The 18,399-nt window shown below is 34.1% G+C and overlaps 1 protein-coding gene and 1 pseudogene across 1 annotated transcript in view; one reads left to right on the top strand and one right to left on the bottom strand.

The window, feature by feature from the left end:
• PIGK (phosphatidylinositol glycan anchor biosynthesis class K) overlaps positions 1-18,399 on the top strand; it is a 122,268-nt gene that overhangs the window by 28,687 nt on the left and 75,182 nt on the right. The window contains exons 4-8 of the mRNA XM_030324596.2: positions 10,205-10,340; positions 12,035-12,146; positions 13,385-13,481; positions 15,550-15,667; positions 16,449-16,559. Of these exons, the coding sequence (XP_030180456.1) occupies positions 10,205-10,340; positions 12,035-12,146; positions 13,385-13,481; positions 15,550-15,667; positions 16,449-16,559 (574 nt within the window). The remainder of the gene's footprint in view (positions 1-10,204; positions 10,341-12,034; positions 12,147-13,384; positions 13,482-15,549; positions 15,668-16,448; positions 16,560-18,399) is intronic.
• LOC118517758 lies at positions 1,653-2,221 on the bottom strand (annotated as a pseudogene).

Raw genomic sequence — 18,399 nt, 5'->3', positions numbered from 1 at the left:
AGCAAAGGACAATCAAATAAGACCTTATTAGGGAGTTTGTTCTAACAAATATATTTTAGATTTTATTCTGGGCAAATAAAATCTAACTTAATTTCCTGCATTTTATTGAATTCTGTTTATGTTGCTGTATTTAATAAAATAGATATTCAAATGTTAGCCTTCATATGCAAATAAAGATTTTTGTTTAGTAGATTGTTCTTATTCAGAAAAGTAGTTTAAATGTCTTTTTTTTTTTTTCATTTCATTATTTATTTAGATGTTTAGCTCTCACACTAGGTTTTAACAAGCTGGTGAACACTGGCAAATTATTTCTCCCATGGAACTATAACTACACATTACAAGACAGTATAAATATATGGTTGAACTGACATTAATACACATAGCTGTTTGATCAATTATGTGATAAATTATCAAGCATCTAAATACAGAGTTACACAGCTCTAAAGGCATATAAAAATCAAATGTTTGCTCAGTTCACTGGCAGAAACCCACTTTTTTTTTTTTTTTTTTTTTTTTTTTTTTGCAAGGGAGGTTGGGAAAAGAAGGGAAAAAGGCATACTTCAAACAAAAATATAACTGGTAAACAGCATTCAGTAGATATGGAAAAATAATGATAATTTTACGATTAAGAATTGTAGCTACAATAATAAAACATCTCTGCCTTTAAAAAGTATTTACTGGGGCGCCTGGGTGGCGCAGTTGGTTAAGCGTCCGACTTCAGCTCGGGTCACGATCTCACGGTCCGTGAGTTCGAGCCCCGTGTCGGGCTCTGGGCTGATGGCTCGGAGCCTGGAGCCTGCTTCCGATTCTGTGTCTCCTTCTCTCTCTGCCCCTCCCCCCTTCATGCTCTGTCTCTCTCTGTCTCAAAAATAAATAAAAACGTTAAAAAAAAAGTATTTACTAAATTAAAGAACATATTCTGCATATTCTGTATAAGACAAGGACAGTATTATACTAGAAATATTGAATAGCCTTTTCCTGTATCTTTTTTAGGTTTTCCCATAAAGTTGCACCCAAAAGTTACAACATTAAATTAACTGTAAAACTTTTTTTGCCTGGAGACATTAAAGATATGCTTCTGTGCAATGTAGATTTTCAAGATCGAGGTTTTCCATAACAGAACAAAATGAGATCTATAAACAGACATTAAATAATCACTGTACAACTTGGTAAAATAACAAAAATTAATGGTTTCACAAAACTGGTATATACTCATCTGAATGTGTACGATGTAAACAAAGTGAGAAAACAAATAACCATGTCACCTTTGATTCCAATGTTTGAAATGACTGAAGGAATGAATCACATAAAATTTAGCATGTTCAGAGTTCCTAGATTTTAGTGCTATATGATACTAAAAATATACAAGTGTTATATTGGATATTTTGGTCCCTAATCTGTCTATATTTCATATGTATTGATAAGATTCTGGCATGGGAGTAGGTTTAAAGGAGACTTACAACTGAGTATTGCATGATTTTAGAAAAGGTCAGCTGGTACAAATGATAAGCACATTTTAACTGTTGAACAGCAAGGATCTTTTCCTGAGTATCTAGATAGGTTGGTTGTAATCCAAACATAGAGGTTCTATGAAGCATGTAACCTGGTAAAACTACTTTTCAGTATTCCTATAAAAGCTTCATTAGACTTATTCACCGCGCCAACTTCTTGGGTGATATGCACAACAAATTAGGTCCTGTCTGAAGTTCCACTTCCAAGACAGTAGCATCAGGCACTCCAGTTTTATTGGCTACTGATGTCTTTGCAGCACAGACACATTTTATAGTGATACTTCTCTAAATACAAAAGTTGCTTGATGTTAAAAGCTCCGTACTGCTTTTATCTTATGATCTGTACTACATCTTTATCTCCGAGCACACAAGCATTTGAGCTCTTCCATAGCCTGCAACACAGTGAATAGGAGTACAACAACCAGGTTCTTCACAAAACTTGTGTTTTGTAAGACTTAACCAGTTATCATTAATGTGGTTGGATGGCACCCTTCATCAAAAGGTCACTCAAGAACATGGATGCCTTCCTTTTCCATAAGAGCAGTGTCATACATTGCTTCACATACTCTTACTATTGTAGTAATGCCATACTTCTTAAGTTTCTCAAAAAACTTCGTTTAAGGTCTTATTGGTTGCATTATGTATAATAAGAAATATCATGTTCTTGTATGTGTGACCTCCATGAGAGCTGAGCCGTTCATTTGAGCCATGTTAACTTAGTTTAAAAATATTCATTAGAGTTATGAGCTAATTTTAAAAATTGAATACAGAAGTGATGTACAGAAACTTCAACATCCTCCACTTGAAATTCTCAGTGCTATAAGTATAAAGTTGGGAGTAATGGAAAATGAAATGAACCTCCTAACAAGAAGCAGGAAATCTTCAGTCTAGTCTTATTGAGCAAAGGAAAGGAAGTGCACCGAGGCTTACCCCATCTAAGTCAGAACTGGAAGATGCTTTGTGGATCCCAATTCAACACTTCTGTGGCCAGAGTAACTGCTCTTATGTGGCTTCTTGGACTAATGAATTTCTACAGTTCTCTTGCCCTCATAAAAGTCATGCCGTGCTTGGAAGAAACATCATAAATGTGTGATGATGGAAAAGAATATGCTTACTGATTGAAGATTGTGGCTTAATCATACAGTGGGTACCAAAGTGGCAATGACTGTAGCCTCAGGGCAGGGGGTCTGTGGTGCTCATTTGCAGGGTAGAGCAGGGCAAGTGCAGATAAGGGCACTAGACTGGTATTGAGTTTTGAAAAGAGGTGAAATGAGAACATTCCATTCCCCAGGTGTTTTTAGTCAGATTTTTATTGTAATTAAAAAAAAATGAGATTTTAAAAAAAAGATTTTCCAGTTTTGTTAAAGATGTAAACAGACAAGACCTATAGCTCTGTAATTAAATGATTTGTTTATATAAAATTTTAGAATGTTTGTAATGAAGTTTAAAAGCATACATTTCATTGAACCACAGCAAATGGAAATGCTAAGATGCAGTTCTTATGAGGAAAAGTGGTATCCCTTTAATCTTTGTTGATGCGAGTATAGAAATTACTAAAGGTTTGTCCTCGTCCTCCTCGTTGTTGTTGTTATTGTTGTTTGGCTCTGCTCATTCCTTGTGAATGAGTAAAAGCCAGTGTATTCCATTGTGCCAAAGAATGTAGTAATAGATGGAAAATGTGTGGACTTTGAAGTAAAATCTCAGCTCCTGTACTTACCAGCCATGTAGCTTTGGGAAGTGTTTTGGCCTCACTGAATTTCCTTATCTTTAGAATGCAGACAATACTAGTCTTCACAGTATTGTGATTTAGTGAGAATGAGGCATCTGAAAGGACTGAAGCCGGGTGCCTGTCACAAGGTAAATGCAACAAATACAGTTGCCACACTCTACCTCATTTCCTCTGGTATATTGTGGCTACATTTTACATACTAGTAATCATCACTTCTGTGTTAGAACTGGAAGAAATTTTAAAAGTTCCTTACTCAGAATTCTACCTTACACTTTTATTTTTAACTTGCTTGTCTACTAAGATTCTGTGTTCACATTTGTTTTTGGAAGTTCTATCATGTTGTTTAATATGTATCTTCAGAATTTGATTTAAATTCAGAAACTCAGTTTTCTCTTTTACTCTCAAGAAATGAAGTACAGTGTTTCATTCTGTCATTTTACCCTGTTTCCATTTTTCTGTAACTTCCAATCTTATTTTTCTAGAATCTTATTAAATATGAATCTAAATTTGGTAATTTGGCTAAAATATAGTAGGTGCTTGTACCACGTAATACGGAATGGTTAAATCAAATTCATGACAATGAACACCATTTTATTGCTTTAAAAAACCGAAATTGTTAACTTACATTTGATTGAGATTTATTATCTTCCAGTTGCTCTTTTTATCTGTGATAGTCTCAACTTAAAATTTTTCTTTTTTAATTTTTGTCCTAGTTGATTCTTATGATCAAATTGAAGAGCAGAAGTGGTAGTAGAAAACTCTTCACCAGTGTTTGGTCTCTATAGTTTATCCTTTGCCAGATAGATTTTTTTTTATTATTTATAAAATTGATACCTCAGAAGAAGCATATCCATCCAAGCCCTCTTTTTTTAAAAAAATTTTTAATGTTTTATTTTTGAGAAAGAACGAGAGCAGGGGAGGAGCAGAGAGAGAGGGAGAGACAGAATCTGAAGCAGTCTCTGAGCTGTATGTAGCACAGACAGAGACCCACGCAGGGCTTGAACTCACGAACTGTGAGATCATGACCTGAGCCAAAGTGGGATGCTTAGCCGACTGAACCACCCAGGCGCCTCCATCCAAGTCCTCTTGATGAAAATAATATCCAAACTCTTTTGTTTAATGCCCCAAATTAAGAGGACCTTTTGATTTTCTTGTCATTTGAGAATAGAAGTGTACCAGAGAGGGCATATTGCAGACGTTTGCATGTATTTTTCTGTCAAAATATGCAATTCTGGCATTGTGGTCAAGTACTAGGAGACTGCTTATAGCATTCTAAACATTTTACATATAGACTGCTAAAATCTACTAATGCTAAGCAAGATTCCAAGATGCTTGTAAAATGGTTGAGTTGGGGAGATCTGACTAAATCAGTACAGATATTACTGGAAAAATAACAACAGTAATTTTTCTGTTAAACATGAGAATATGTGAAAGATTGCACATACTGATTGATTCCCATTATGATGGGCTATATGTGGTATATCAAGATTTAAAATTTTTTATCCTATGTATTTTGACAAAAATAGTTTATGCTTGATCAGTGGCATTCATTAATGCACCATTATATTGGCTATTTCTGTGAGCCATCCATAATTGGTCAAGAGACACAATACCTTGTAATTTGGGTAATATAATGTACACATTCGAATTCTAAGCCTTGAGGCTAGTGTGCTTGAGTAAGTCAGTAAACTAGTTAGTGGGAAGTTGAGCAGTGGAAAACTGGAAGAAAGATGAAAAACTTGCCTATGCAAGACCAACTTTAAATCTAACAGGAAAGGGGAAAGAAGTGGGTGAGGCATCTCTGCTGCTTGCCCCCTCCCCCCATTATAGGAAGAGTGGTTAATATTGGGGAACGTTTGGAAGCACAGATGAAGCAGTGAAGACTTAAGTATAGGCTGCCGGAGCAGACAGTTGAGAGATTTGAAAATGTCAGGCTTGGTGGCTGTAAAGGTGAGGGAAGGGCCAGCAGCAGGATGTAATCCCAGCGCCTTTCTGTAGAAAAGAGTTAGCGGCTTTGGGGAATTGATTGGAGACTGTGTAGAATGTTAGCCTCTGTACCTCTTTGAAGTTCTGTTCTCTGATTTTTGCATTTAAGTGGGCACTTAAAATTTTTAGTTATACTTTACTACATTTAAAGGAGAAATTATATGCCTTAGTGCTATTCTTCAATTTGAAAGTTTGCTAAGGTCTCTGGATGGTTCCGTTTAGAATTTCAAGAGCCTTATTTTGTATCAGTTATGTGCTATAAATATTGAACAGCAATGAGTTCATGCATTTACCTTAATCCCCTGAGATGATTAAATTATCAATATAAAACAAAACATATCGTTACATCCTTCCAGATCCTAGTTCATGTAATTTAAGGGTAATGCAGCATTGTTAAAAGCAAATAAATGTTCATGTCAAACAAACTGGTTGGGATCTGAGCTCCGCTATTTACTAGCTGTGTGACTTAACTTTTGTGTACCTCAGTTCATAACCTGTAAAATAGGGATGAGAAAATACATATCTTGGAAATAATGTATGAGATAATGCTTGTAATGTGCTTGTTTTATTAGTGCAGTGGTTGAGGTATACCAAGTGCTCAATCAATGTTAGTTATTATATTATACTAAATTACATGTGACTTTATGTCTGCTACTGTTGATTTCCCATCTCTGCAGTGCAGTTTTTGAGTTTTATTTCTAATAACATAAAATACTTGGCATCCTGTAGTCCAGTAATGCCAGTTGTTTGACATTTGGCAAGTTGAAAGTAATTCAGAAAATCCTAATGGTCCAGCACCTGTGGCTAGCACATTTGCTATGATTAGTTTCATAGTGCATGGGTGATGAGATTTATTAACTTGGAGATTCCTCCAGACATGGAAGAGAGAGGGAGAAAAGCCTAAAAGTAAATTACTCTGGCATCAAGCTAACAAAATTTGTTGAATTGGCTCGGTCCAACTGTCATTAGATTGCTGCAGAAGCAATAATATAGAATATACTGAATAATTTATATCAGGGGGAAAAAAAGCAACACCTATGACCAGAAATCTAGAGTTAAGAGAGCACCAAAGATCCCTGTGATTCTCAGATCTCCTGCTGTCTTAATTTCAGCTACTATTCTACATTGGGATGTTGATATTACTGAAGATAAGCCTGGTGATCCTAGCTCTGGTAGCTAAAGATGCTTTCAGATAGAATTATCTGATTAGTTAGCATGGCTATAGCATAGCAGTTTTAAGTGAACATTTAAAAAACATTTTTACCAATACAGTAATTTATTTAATTTAGTGAAAAATTTTTATTAAGGTAATACCAGTCTATTGTAAATGAAGAGTTATGCTTTTTGAAATGTCACACTATAATGATACAGGGCAATGAAGGATTATTCATCTATTTAATTTTTTTTTTTTTAACCAATTGGTTCCTGGTTCCTGATTGGGCCAAGGAGGAACTTTGGGGAGGTGAATAAAGAATGGCCCTAGCAGACTTGATGCCGGGTTTACCTGTTTATTCAATGTTTGGCAAACATAATGGAATGTATTTATTTTAGTCCATTTTTCCCCCACATGTTTCTCAAATTGTGTTTCATGCCTTCTTTTTTGAGAAGTTTTAAAATTTCATTTTTATTTTAATTGTCCTTAAAATAGATATAAGCATGATTAAAGTCTTCTTTTAAATCAGCTACTAAGGAGTGGTAAGGGAAGAAAATATTAGTAGTTTTTTTTTTAATCTATAAAAGGAAAGAAGTTATGCTTCACTAATATTTATTATATATACTTAAAGTAGCAAATATGTATGATGTACAAATTAGTAGGTATATATGGGTGTGCCCTCATATTTTTTTAACTAACAGGAATGCATGATTTAAAATATGTGGAAACTCTTATATAAATAACTGACACACTGTTTGGATTCAAAGCCAGTTTGAACTTATACAATTTCAGTGCTCACTTTTTCTTTTGGTTTTGTGTTGAGAGAAGGCCATATTGCCATATGTTTTGTTGTGTGATGTAGGTTTTGCAGGGCCTTGAATAGAGTGAGAGTTGAGTCATCACACATGGTCGTATAGGATTGCCAGACTGTAAGAATATCATATTCTTGTATCGAGTGGATATATTTGAGGGATTTTGTCTCAGTTTTAATAGGATACAAAGCAGATTGCTGTTGTTATATGAATATAGTAGTATGTCTTTAGTGTAGATTTATTTTCTTTGGTTTTGATTCCAGCAGTGATTGATCTGATACCCACTCAGTGAAGACTTAAAAAAACTGCTGTGATACTAACCTGATATTCAAGTGACAAAGACACTTTAAGGAGTCAGCAAGTTAGATAACTGCTGTTTGGAGAATGTTTGTTGGCAAAGTCTTAAGATCGGATTATCCTGAACAGTCAAGTAACATAACAGGAATTTATGAATCACATTTTGTACAGCATACTTTTGTGAACATTTTCTGTATTACTGAGTTACATTGTAGTGTAGATATCAAAATACAGAAAAAAGAAAAGAAATATAGGACCAGACCTGATGTTATCTCTTTTTCCTGTGAAATACAATAGCAGACATTCAGTTTTAGCAAAATAACATCATCCTTCAAATGGAGTTAATGTTTTTAGAGTATTATTAGTTTGGTAGTTTTTTTTAAATATGATTTATAATTTTGTATTTGTTCATAGTTTTATAAGAACTATAAGCCTAAGCAGTTTGCTTTCACTTCTATATTTTAGTATTATTATACAAATAATTTAACACTTGGACCAAGTGAGAATTTTTTTTCTTCAGAAAAGCGTTCTGAACCTTTCTTAAGTTTTAGAAATAGTGAATTAGAATATGTGGTGTGACTTCTACGTCTTTGAAATACAGTCTGTTTCCAGTCCTGTTTTATTTTTCAGTGATTATCCACAAATAAAATGATTTTTTAAATGACATTGATTATGTTAACTGAAGGTTATGATGCTGTTATACTGAGGCTCAGAATTGTCTGTAGGAACGATGTTGATTGAATTTATCATTTTAAGCTGAAATTACTACTTTTTGACATTGACATTTATAGATATTTAATAATCATTTCATTTCATAGAGCGAAATTAACCATAAGTCAAATGGCCTAAAGTAGTACTCCTATATTGAGATTTGGAAGTCAGTTCAGTCTTATTTAATGATGGCTTATAACAAAAAAGATGATTGATAATAACTTAATGTAAGTTTGTCATCTTAAATTATGAAAAAAGAAAAGATCTATTTTTCCATTTTAAGAGGAGTAACTTTCACAATTCTGTGAGCATGAATCAGTAACAGCTGAAGATCTGATCTTTGAATGCGGCAGGGTTGGAACCCTTTCAAAATAGAAATCTAGCCAATTTTCAAGAAAAATCACAATGTTTCAGTTTTGAACTTTAATGTATTTGGAACATATGCAGCAGAACACTTTCTTCTTGCTGTCTCCTGCCAAACTAATTATGTATGCCACATTTAATTTTTCCCTTATGTTTGGGAAGCTCAGTATATGGTAGAATAAAGAATTGCCTGATTCATGTTCACCACTTTTAATGGTAAGATCAAGATGAGAAGTATTTAAGATAAATTTTATAATCTTCTCTCAAAGAAAATATATGCAAAAATGAAAATGTTTCATTCACTCAGCAGATATTTATTGAATACTTACTATATGCCAGGCTCTTTTACTATGCTTGGGTGTGAGTGATACAGTTGTGAACAGGACAGATAAAGTCCCTGTCCTCAGAGAGCTTATATTCCACTAGAAGTGGTGGGGGGAGATGATGAGGATTTCAAATTCGTAAATGACCTATAGAAAATAAACACCTAATAAGAATGGGGTAGCTTAACTGAGATTGGAATGATAGGAAGATCTGGGAGAAGTCTAAATGTAGTTCGTCAGTAAGTAGCCCCTAAAGTGGGAAGGGCCTGGCGTATTTCTGGAACAGAAAGGCCAGGGTGGAAGGAGCATAGTGAATGTGGATGCTAGGAGCTGCAGTTAGAGAGGTATGCAGAAGCCACATTAAGAAAGCCTTTAGACCATGAAAGGAATTTCAGTTTTCCTCTAATTATAATGTGTCTTTAGAGGATTTTAAATGGGAAAATTTAATGGTTTGACTCACTTAGTTTAATGATTTGACTTATTTAAGAAAGATCAGTCTGGTAGTTATAAGGAGAATGACTTGTAAGATTAGGGCAAAACTGGAAGCAGGAAGCCAGATAGCGAACTATTTCAGTATCTAGTTAAGAGATGGTGTCTGGTATTATGGAGATGGAGTGGAGCCAGTGAACAATGATTGGCCTGGGGGTGTTCTGTGGCACACTGATCGCACTTGCATGTTTCCATTCTTAAGCATTTAAGATTCTGAAAGTTAAATTTTTGGAGTATCGTAGCTTAATGTGGACTCTATAAGTCTTAAGAATGTCAAATATTTCTAAAATTTTATTTTACTTTTTTTTAATGTTTATTTATTTTTGAGAGAAAGAGAGAGAGCAAGCAGGGGAAGGGCAGAGAGAGGGAGACAGAAAATCCAAGCAGGTGCTATGCTGTTAGAGCAGAGCCCAGTGCGGGGCTTGAACCCACGGACCGTGAGATCATGACCTCAGCTGAAGTCAGACGCCTAACCAACTGAGCCACCCAGGTGCCCCAAATATTACTAAAAATTTTTAAAATATTTGGGGAGGATAGTGTAGCTCTTTCAGCTTCCCTTTGCTCTATGGCATAAAACTTAAGTTAGTAATTTCAGGTTCTGTGGATAAGTTCATGCCAGATTGTTCTAAATTCCCTTCTTTAAAGTTTATACTACATAAGGATATGAAAACAATTAAAATTTCTTTTAAAAAATGTACTCAATAATTATTTTTGTTATTTTTAATGAAAAGAATGAACATAATTGCCTCATGATATAAATAAAATGTATCTGCTTTTAACTTTTTGGTTTTATTTAAGTAGCATATTTCCTGGAATTTTTTTTTTCCTAGTCACATTGTTCTGATGCTTGCAGACGATATGGCATGCAACCCTAGAAATCCCAAACCAGCTACAGTGTTTAGTCACAAGAATATGGAACTAAATGTGTATGGAGATGATGTGGAAGTAGATTATAGAAGTTATGAGGTAACGTTGTTTAATTTAGCAACATTTTTGAAATGTAGATATCATTACTTTGAAGCTCTAAAATAGCGATAGAATAAAATAGTCTTTTTCTTTAAACTTTGTATATAACTGTCACTGAAGCATTGATATAATTCTGTCTCTGCAGTTCATAGGAGTAAAACTAATACAGTATGAGCATTTCATATATATATCTGGGATAGGACAACTTTATCTTAGCTTTTATGTTAGAGTATTTTAGTGAGTTTTCATGTATCAATTTTTTTTTTACAGTAAATGTATTGTTCATGTTTCATATTTGACCTAAAATATCAAGCTTTGTATTTTTAGTAAACACATTAATTGTGGAAAAATTAAAATGATTAACAAAAACTCTCCCATATTTCCACTAGAGGTAATCACTTTTAATATGCTTCTAGTGTTTTATCCATATATGATTAAAAATCAAAATGTAAATTTGAAAGATGACATTATACTATAATTTTTTCCCTTTGAAACTTCATTTTAAATTTAATAGGTAGTGAATATGTTTAAGATTTGAAGTCTGCTTTGATGAAGTCTTCCTCACTAATCCTTCCCCTTTTACCAAGCCTACCAAAAGTAAGACACAATTTTTGGTGTCTCCAGACCTGTTTGAAGCAATTTTAAAATATCAACTCTATCTCCTGCCAGCCTGTAAGCTCTTTGAAGCCATGGCCTGTTTATGTATCTTACACTTAGCCAGTACTTATAGCCCTTTGAAGGCACTCAGGAATATTTGTTCAGTGATTAAATGTGCATGAATATTCGACTTTTTACTTGTTTATTTAGTCATCATAAAATATAAACCAAAAATTTCCCTTCCTTGTTAGCCAACAAGAACTCTTATTAAAACATTTAGCATTTTGCTCTCTTCTGGGAAAAATGTAAACCAAACATTATATACACATACATATACATACACACATGAACACACATACATACACATATACATTTACATACTCATGATCTAAGGAAAGGTCAAACAAGAAAGTTGGATAGAATTTCTGCTTTTTAAATTTAGATCTGTGTAATATAACTTCAGATATGCTTTCAAAGAATCCTAGAGATCCACACATTTCAGGTTAGGAAATCTGGCTTAAAGTGTGATGAATTTTTTACATGTTAAAGTTACCCCTAACATAATTAAAGTAACAAAATGCATTAAAAAATCAAAGATACCTAATTTAGGGATTATTTATGGAACTATCATTATGGCTTTATTTTTATGATTCATTATGGACCTATCTTTCAAATTTTATCTAGAATTCACCAGGTAGTTGTACAGATTAACTGGAGTAGTTATAATGTTGTTAGATTTATTTACAAGTTTGTATATTTTGTATCTTCCCAAAGAATTGCCTTTGAAAAAAGATAAATAATTTTTAAGTTTTTGGGCAATATTTTGCATAGCATTTAAAGTTTTAAATTTAATTAACTGATTTTTCCCCAAGGTAGTTTTGTTAGCTGTTAGTATTTAATGGAAGCAAGTTAATTTTGAGGTATATATTTAAGGTATATATTTAATTGTGCTATATTTCTTTTTGTGTTTTATTTTCAGTTTATGCTGAGTAATTCATAGAGAAAGAAAGAGGAATGTTTTTGAAAACTAAAAAAAATTATCACGTTTCCCTGAGTTCTATTTCATTTGATTTCTTCTTTTTTTTTTTTTTTTTCAGGTGACTGTGGAGAATTTTTTACGGGTATTAACTGGCAGGATCCCACCTAGTACTCCTCGGTCAAAACGTCTTCTTTCTGATGATAGGAGCAATATTCTTATTTATATGACTGGTAATTTCAGAATTTAAATATTTAGTAAGAGAATATATTGTAACTCTTCTCAAGAAGGAATCTTCATGGAAAGAAATTTAAACATTTGTTTTGTAGTTCTCTTTTCTCATAGGACAACTTGAAATGATATTTGGAAACAGTATGATATACTGTCCCTCAGTTTATGATCTCTATTTATTTATTTATTTATTTATTTATTTATTTATTTATTTACTATTACCCTGGTAAAAACTTACTACCTTTTACTTAGGATCCTGGCTATAGCTTTGTCTTCAGTTTTGTCTCCTGTTAATCATCCTACTAAAGTATTTAATTAAAATAGCAAATCTGTCCTTCCTTTGTGTGAAACTTTACAATGGTTTCCTGTTGATGGAGTCTCAAATTTTAGTGTGTATGAAGATTATTTGAATGCAAATACTCAGGTCTTTCCTAAAATTCTGATTTAGTTTTGGTTCAGTTTGAGCTCACAGGACTGCAGTGTGTTCTGAGGGGCCATTGACGTAGACAGGTTTTTCTACTTTGATGGCCTGTGGGAAGTACCTTTTAAAAAGCTGCACAAAGGAGCTTTATAGGCATGCTAATGATGGTGCTGATATGTTTCTTACTTTACAGCAAAAGAAACAGAGACATAGAAAGATTTAAGTTATTTGCCCAAGTTAACACAGTCATTAAGTGGCAAAGCTAGCATTTGAATCCAGACAGACTGGCTCTATCCCTGTATTCTAAAGGTCACAATCTTCTGGTCAGCTCTCATGGGACAGTGGTTGATGGCAGTAAACACTTTGGTTTTTATGTGGGAATGACACTTCCTGGTAGTAATAGCATTCCCGGTATACACCGTGAATAGAACTAGCGTACTATGGCACCAGCTAGTGTTTGCAACCTCTTTCTCACCACAGTATTTGCCTGTTGTTTGAGAAATTTATTTATGGAAACTCACTTCTGACATAATAATGAAGCCAGTGCAAAAGTATAAATGTGCTTTTATATGATAAAATGATGAGAACTTTAAAAGATATTAGATCTATTTTTTTGCACAGTGTATCATTCTGTTTTTAATTGGTATAATAGAAAATTAAATTTTTCATTTTCACAGTACTTTTAATTTTAGAGTGTAAAATAACAAATGCTATTAAAATACTGCCATGAGTGAAGTAAATGCTTGTATCTGGATGTATGCAGTTTGTATTTAAAAAAAAAAAAAGCATATATTTGATCTTTTTAACTCTTCCTACAAGGACATGGTGGAAATGGTTTCTTGAAATTTCAAGATTCTGAAGAAATTACCAACATAGAACTTGCAGATGCTTTTGAGCAAATGTGGCAAAAAAGACGGTAATTAGCAGATGATTACTTTTCATAAGATAAATTAATACCTAATTTTTCCATGGTTAGTGGATTTGTAGATCTTACTTTATGAGATTTTAATTTATTTTAATAGTTTCTTCTACTCTTTTAGATTTATGTTTGTTATTTCTACTGAACTGAATTATTTTTAAAAGAAACCTCAGTGTCATTAAAGAGTATTAAAAAAAAAGTTAACCTTTTAAGATCAGCTGTCTGTTATATTTAGCATTGTTTTTGGAGGAAATAAGAGTCCCACAGTCAAGTTCCCCATTATGTACAGGGTTTGTGAACATATATTTATTTTCCAGCTTCAGCCTGTTGTTACTTTTTTGTACATTCTCTGACCCTCCACATGAGAGCAATACATTATTTCTTGTTTGGAAGAAAATGCTGAAATTACGATTAATATAATATTTGTAACAACTCACATTAAGGATGATATGTTGTTAGTAATCCATGGTAAGCATCCCCTCCCCCCCCAGTTGAAAGTTGTCAATGAAAGTAAGAGAATAGAAAGCAGCAGAAGTGCTTTTAACTTGATTTTCTTCAATAAAAACTTCTGGGTTACCTTCTAAACACATGGCACAGACAGGAATGTGATGCTTATTCTGCCTTCAGAGTGTTTAAAATCTAGTGTATGTACACAACTGTGCTACATGTTAAATGTAAATATTGAATTATATGCATAAGAAGAATGAACGGAGGTGTTGAAGAGGAAACTTTTGCCAGGTACTAGTTTTATCTTATTCATAGCTTACATTTATTGGATATATACTAGGTACTAAGCACTGTGTTTTATATGTACTGTCTCATTTAATTTTAATGATAACTCCATGAGGTAGATACTATTATTATTCCTGTTTTCACATGTGAGTAAATTGAGGCACAAAGAGATTAAGTAACTTGCTAGACTTTACACAAGTAGTCAGTCCAGCACTAGAATTCATTCCAAAGTCCAGTCATAGGGCTGACTCTCTGAATTGTTCTAGTATACTGCCCCTCATAACCTTAGATGTTTCTGATCTTCAGGGGCCTCCTCAGATTTTGTCTCAGAACAAATATGCCATATGAATTGTTCCTTTTGTCACATGCTTAGATATTATGGTGGAAGATTCCCTGTTTTCTTTTCTAGGTGCAATGTTAGCTGTTTACCTAGATCCAGTGTCTGAAAAACTTCTGAAAAAAGTTTCTATCTGCTCCCTACCTTCACCAGCTAGGCAATACATTTTAAAATATAGATTGACCTTACCCTACATTTTTGAAACTAATTTTCTCCATCTTCCCAAATTGATTGTAAATGTTAACTACATAGTGCTATTCTCCTTTTTCCAAATAATTACACTTTTTCAAATTTAGGTGCCGTAGTACAGCTTTTTTCCTCTTCTGGGATGTGCTATTCCTTTCTTTTTTAGTTAAAATAATTCACCCTTCCTTGCCCATGACAGACATCACCTTTCCCTGACCTGCCTTTCTTTACAGTTCCCTCTCTTCCTTTCTCTATGCTCTTAGAGCATTTGATTTTGCTAGACTTGAAGCTCTATGAAGGCAGGGAGGGACTGCTGTATCCCCAGCTTAGTGTGAGGCCTACTATAGGCTCTAATAGCTATTTGTAACTCTTACCACATTCCCTTTAGTTACATGTTCATATGTTTCTCTTCCAGTTAGATTTTAAGCTTTTTGAGTATACTAAGTCATATATTTTTATTTTTTCCTGAACCTGGACTCGTTTTCTAGGACAGCATGGGTGCCAAATAACTGGTTTTTGAATTGAATATTCATTTGGATTCAAGATAAGGGAGGGGGAAAGAGTTGAGGCAGCCACTTTGTGGTACAACCACTACTCCCTTGTTGAGGTAGTTTCCCTGGACAGGATTATAGCTTTGGTATTTCTAATATCAAATTTGTACTGGGAATTCTGAAAACTCTCAAATTTTTAATGAAATGACTAAGATATGATTTCAAGACTTCAACATCTTATGCAAGTATTATAAAAATATTACTCAATGTATTATTAACAGCATGATTCATGTCAAAGATATTACCACTTTTCTTTCAGCTACAATGAGCTGCTCTTTATTATTGATACTTGTCAAGGAGCATCCATGTACGAACGATTTTATTCTCCTAACATAATGGCTTTAGCTAGTAGCCAAGTGGGAGAAGATTCGCTCTCGGTAGGTGCATTCTTCCCATTTGTGAACTGCATTGTCTTTGGAATATGTTGCTATTTTGGAAATCACTTGTATGCTTTATGAATATATCTGGGTTTTTTTTAGTCTCAGACTTTTTAACACCTTAGAAGGAAATTTTTGTTGCATTTAAAACATTTTCTTAAAATGATGAGATTAGACATATACTTCTTTCTTCTGCTTTGCTTTAAAAAAATTATTGCAGTATAATTGACATACATTATGTTAGTTTCAGGTGTACGATATAATGATTTAATATTTGTATATATTGTAATCGCTACAATGAGTCTGGTTAACGTATGTCACAATACCAAAACAAAAAACAAAAAAACAAAAAAACATATCACCATACATACAGAATTTTTTTTCCTTGTGATGAGAACTTGTAAGATTTACTTTCTTAGCAACTTTTAAATATGCAATACAGTATTATTAACGATAGTCACCATGCTGTACATTACATCTCATGTCTTATTAAATTTATAACTGCAGTTTGTCCTTTTGGCTCCCTTCATCCATTTGGTCTTACCCCCACTTCTCATCTGGCAACCGCCAATCTGTTCTCTGTATCTATAAGGTTGGTTTTTGTTCTAGTCGTTGTTTTTAGATTACATGTATAAGTGAGATCATATGGTATTTGTCTTTCTTTGACATATTTCATTTAGTATAATGCCCTTAAGATCCATCCGTGTTGCCATAAATGGCGAGATTTCATTTTTTTTATGGCTTAATAATATGCCGTTGTATATGCTTTGCTTTTTCATAGCATCAACCTGATCCTGCAATTGGAGTCCACCTTATGGATAGATATACATTTTATGTCTTGGAATTTTTGGAAGAAATTAATCCAGCTAGTCAAACTAATATGAATGACCTTGTAAGTATTTGCTTGATTTGATTATAGCACATAGGTCTGCTTAATGCGGTAAGTGAAGTCCTTTACTCCCCGTACTCCTGGGGTACTGTTTCATATGTTGAATGGTAGCCTTTTAAATGGTTTTGAATTTCCCTTTACAGTAATATCTCTGTCTTTACTACAGGAGGCCTCAAGCTTTAGTCCAACTAAAGTCAACTAAATTCCTTGAGGTGCTTTCTTGTTTTCATTCATTTTCTCATGCTCTTTTCTCTACCAGAAATGTACTTTTTTTAGATTCACCTATTGAAATTCTGCCTATTCTTTGGGAGTCAAATCAGATCCTACCTCCTTCAGGAAGTAGCCCCATAATTCTTCCCTGTTGGATTTAAGTAAGATAAATAAAGTTTTTCAGAGATTTATTTCTCTTTTGTACCACTTATCATAGTCTGCCTTTTTCTGAACTTACTGAGTGTAATAAGATGTTGGAGAAAAGGGATTTTCTCTTACATATTTGTGTCCACCCTACAACTTCTAGTACAGTGTTTTGATGTGGCTTCTTGAATTTAGTTCAATCTTTTTTCTTGACTTTTCTATACTGATTGTACCCTTAAATTAGATCTACTCTGAAGTTGCTCTTGAAAGTAAGCAAAAGAAAAAGCTTGAAACAATTCTAGCCTGGATAATTACTGTGCATCAATGACTTTTGCTCTTATTTTTTCATTAATTTATAACTTGTTCTTTTATTCACAAACATTTTTTTGAGTTTTGGCTAAGTGCCAGCCACTGGCTATATCCTAGTGAAAGAGGCAGACACAGTCCCTGCCTTCGTGGAGCAGGGAGAATGAAGGGGAAGCCAAGTAGATGGGGCTTACCATTTAGATAATTTTATTTTAATTAAAGAAGTTCTGGGCTCCTGGGTGGCTCAGTTGTTGAGCATCTGACTCTTGATTTAGGCTCCTGTCATGATCACAGGGTCATGGGATCAAGCCCACGTCAGGCTCTGCACTGAGTATGGAGCCTGCTTAAGATTGTCTCTCTCTTGGGGCGCCTGGGTGGCGCAGTCGGTTAAGTGTCCGACTTCAGCCAGGTCACGATCTCGCGGTCCGTGAGTTCGAGCCCCGCGTCGGGCTCTGGGCTGATGGCTCAGAGCCTGGAGCCTGTTTCCGATTCTGTGTCTCCCTCTCTCTCTGCCCCTCCCCCGTTCATGCTCTGTCTCTCTCTGTCCCAAAAATAAATAAACGTTGAAAAAAAAAAATTAAAAAAAAAAAAGATTGTCTCTCTCTCTTTCTTCCTCTGCCCCTCTCTCCCACTCATGCGCACTCTCTCTAAGATAAAAAAAGTTCTGCAAAATTCTGAAAACCACTGTTGTGAGCTATCATATTTGATAACATAGAACTATTTCTTACGTTTTGAAGGTTATATATTTTGATGCCTGTTAAATCTTAATATGAATTTGGAAATTAAATCTTGTTATAATGCTACTTTATAAGAAAACTATAGTCACCTAAATTCCAGTTACTATAGTGGTTAAGTTTATTCCCTTTTTTAAAAAATTTTTTTATTTAAAAAAGGTTTTTTTTTTCTTAATGTTTATTTATTATTGAGAGATAGAGAGACACATAGCATGAGCATGGAAGGGGCAGAGAGAGGAGGAGACACAGAATCTGAAGCAGGCTCCAGGCTCTGAGCTGTCAACACAGAGCCCGACGCAGGGCTCGAACTCACAAACTGTGAGATCATGACCTGAGCCAAAGTCGGGTGCTCAACCGACTGAGCCACCCAGGTGCCCCAAGTTTATTCCCATTTTTAATTATGCATTGTATATTTTACTTAATATGTGACACACTGTCTCAAAAGTTTA

The sequence above is a fragment of the Lynx canadensis genome, chromosome C1, assembly GCF_007474595.2.
Source record: "Lynx canadensis isolate LIC74 chromosome C1, mLynCan4.pri.v2, whole genome shotgun sequence".
Lineage (NCBI taxonomy): Eukaryota > Metazoa > Chordata > Mammalia > Carnivora > Felidae > Lynx > Lynx canadensis.
Note: the sequence above shows the minus strand (reverse complement) of the source record. Positions and strands in the feature narration are given on the sequence as shown.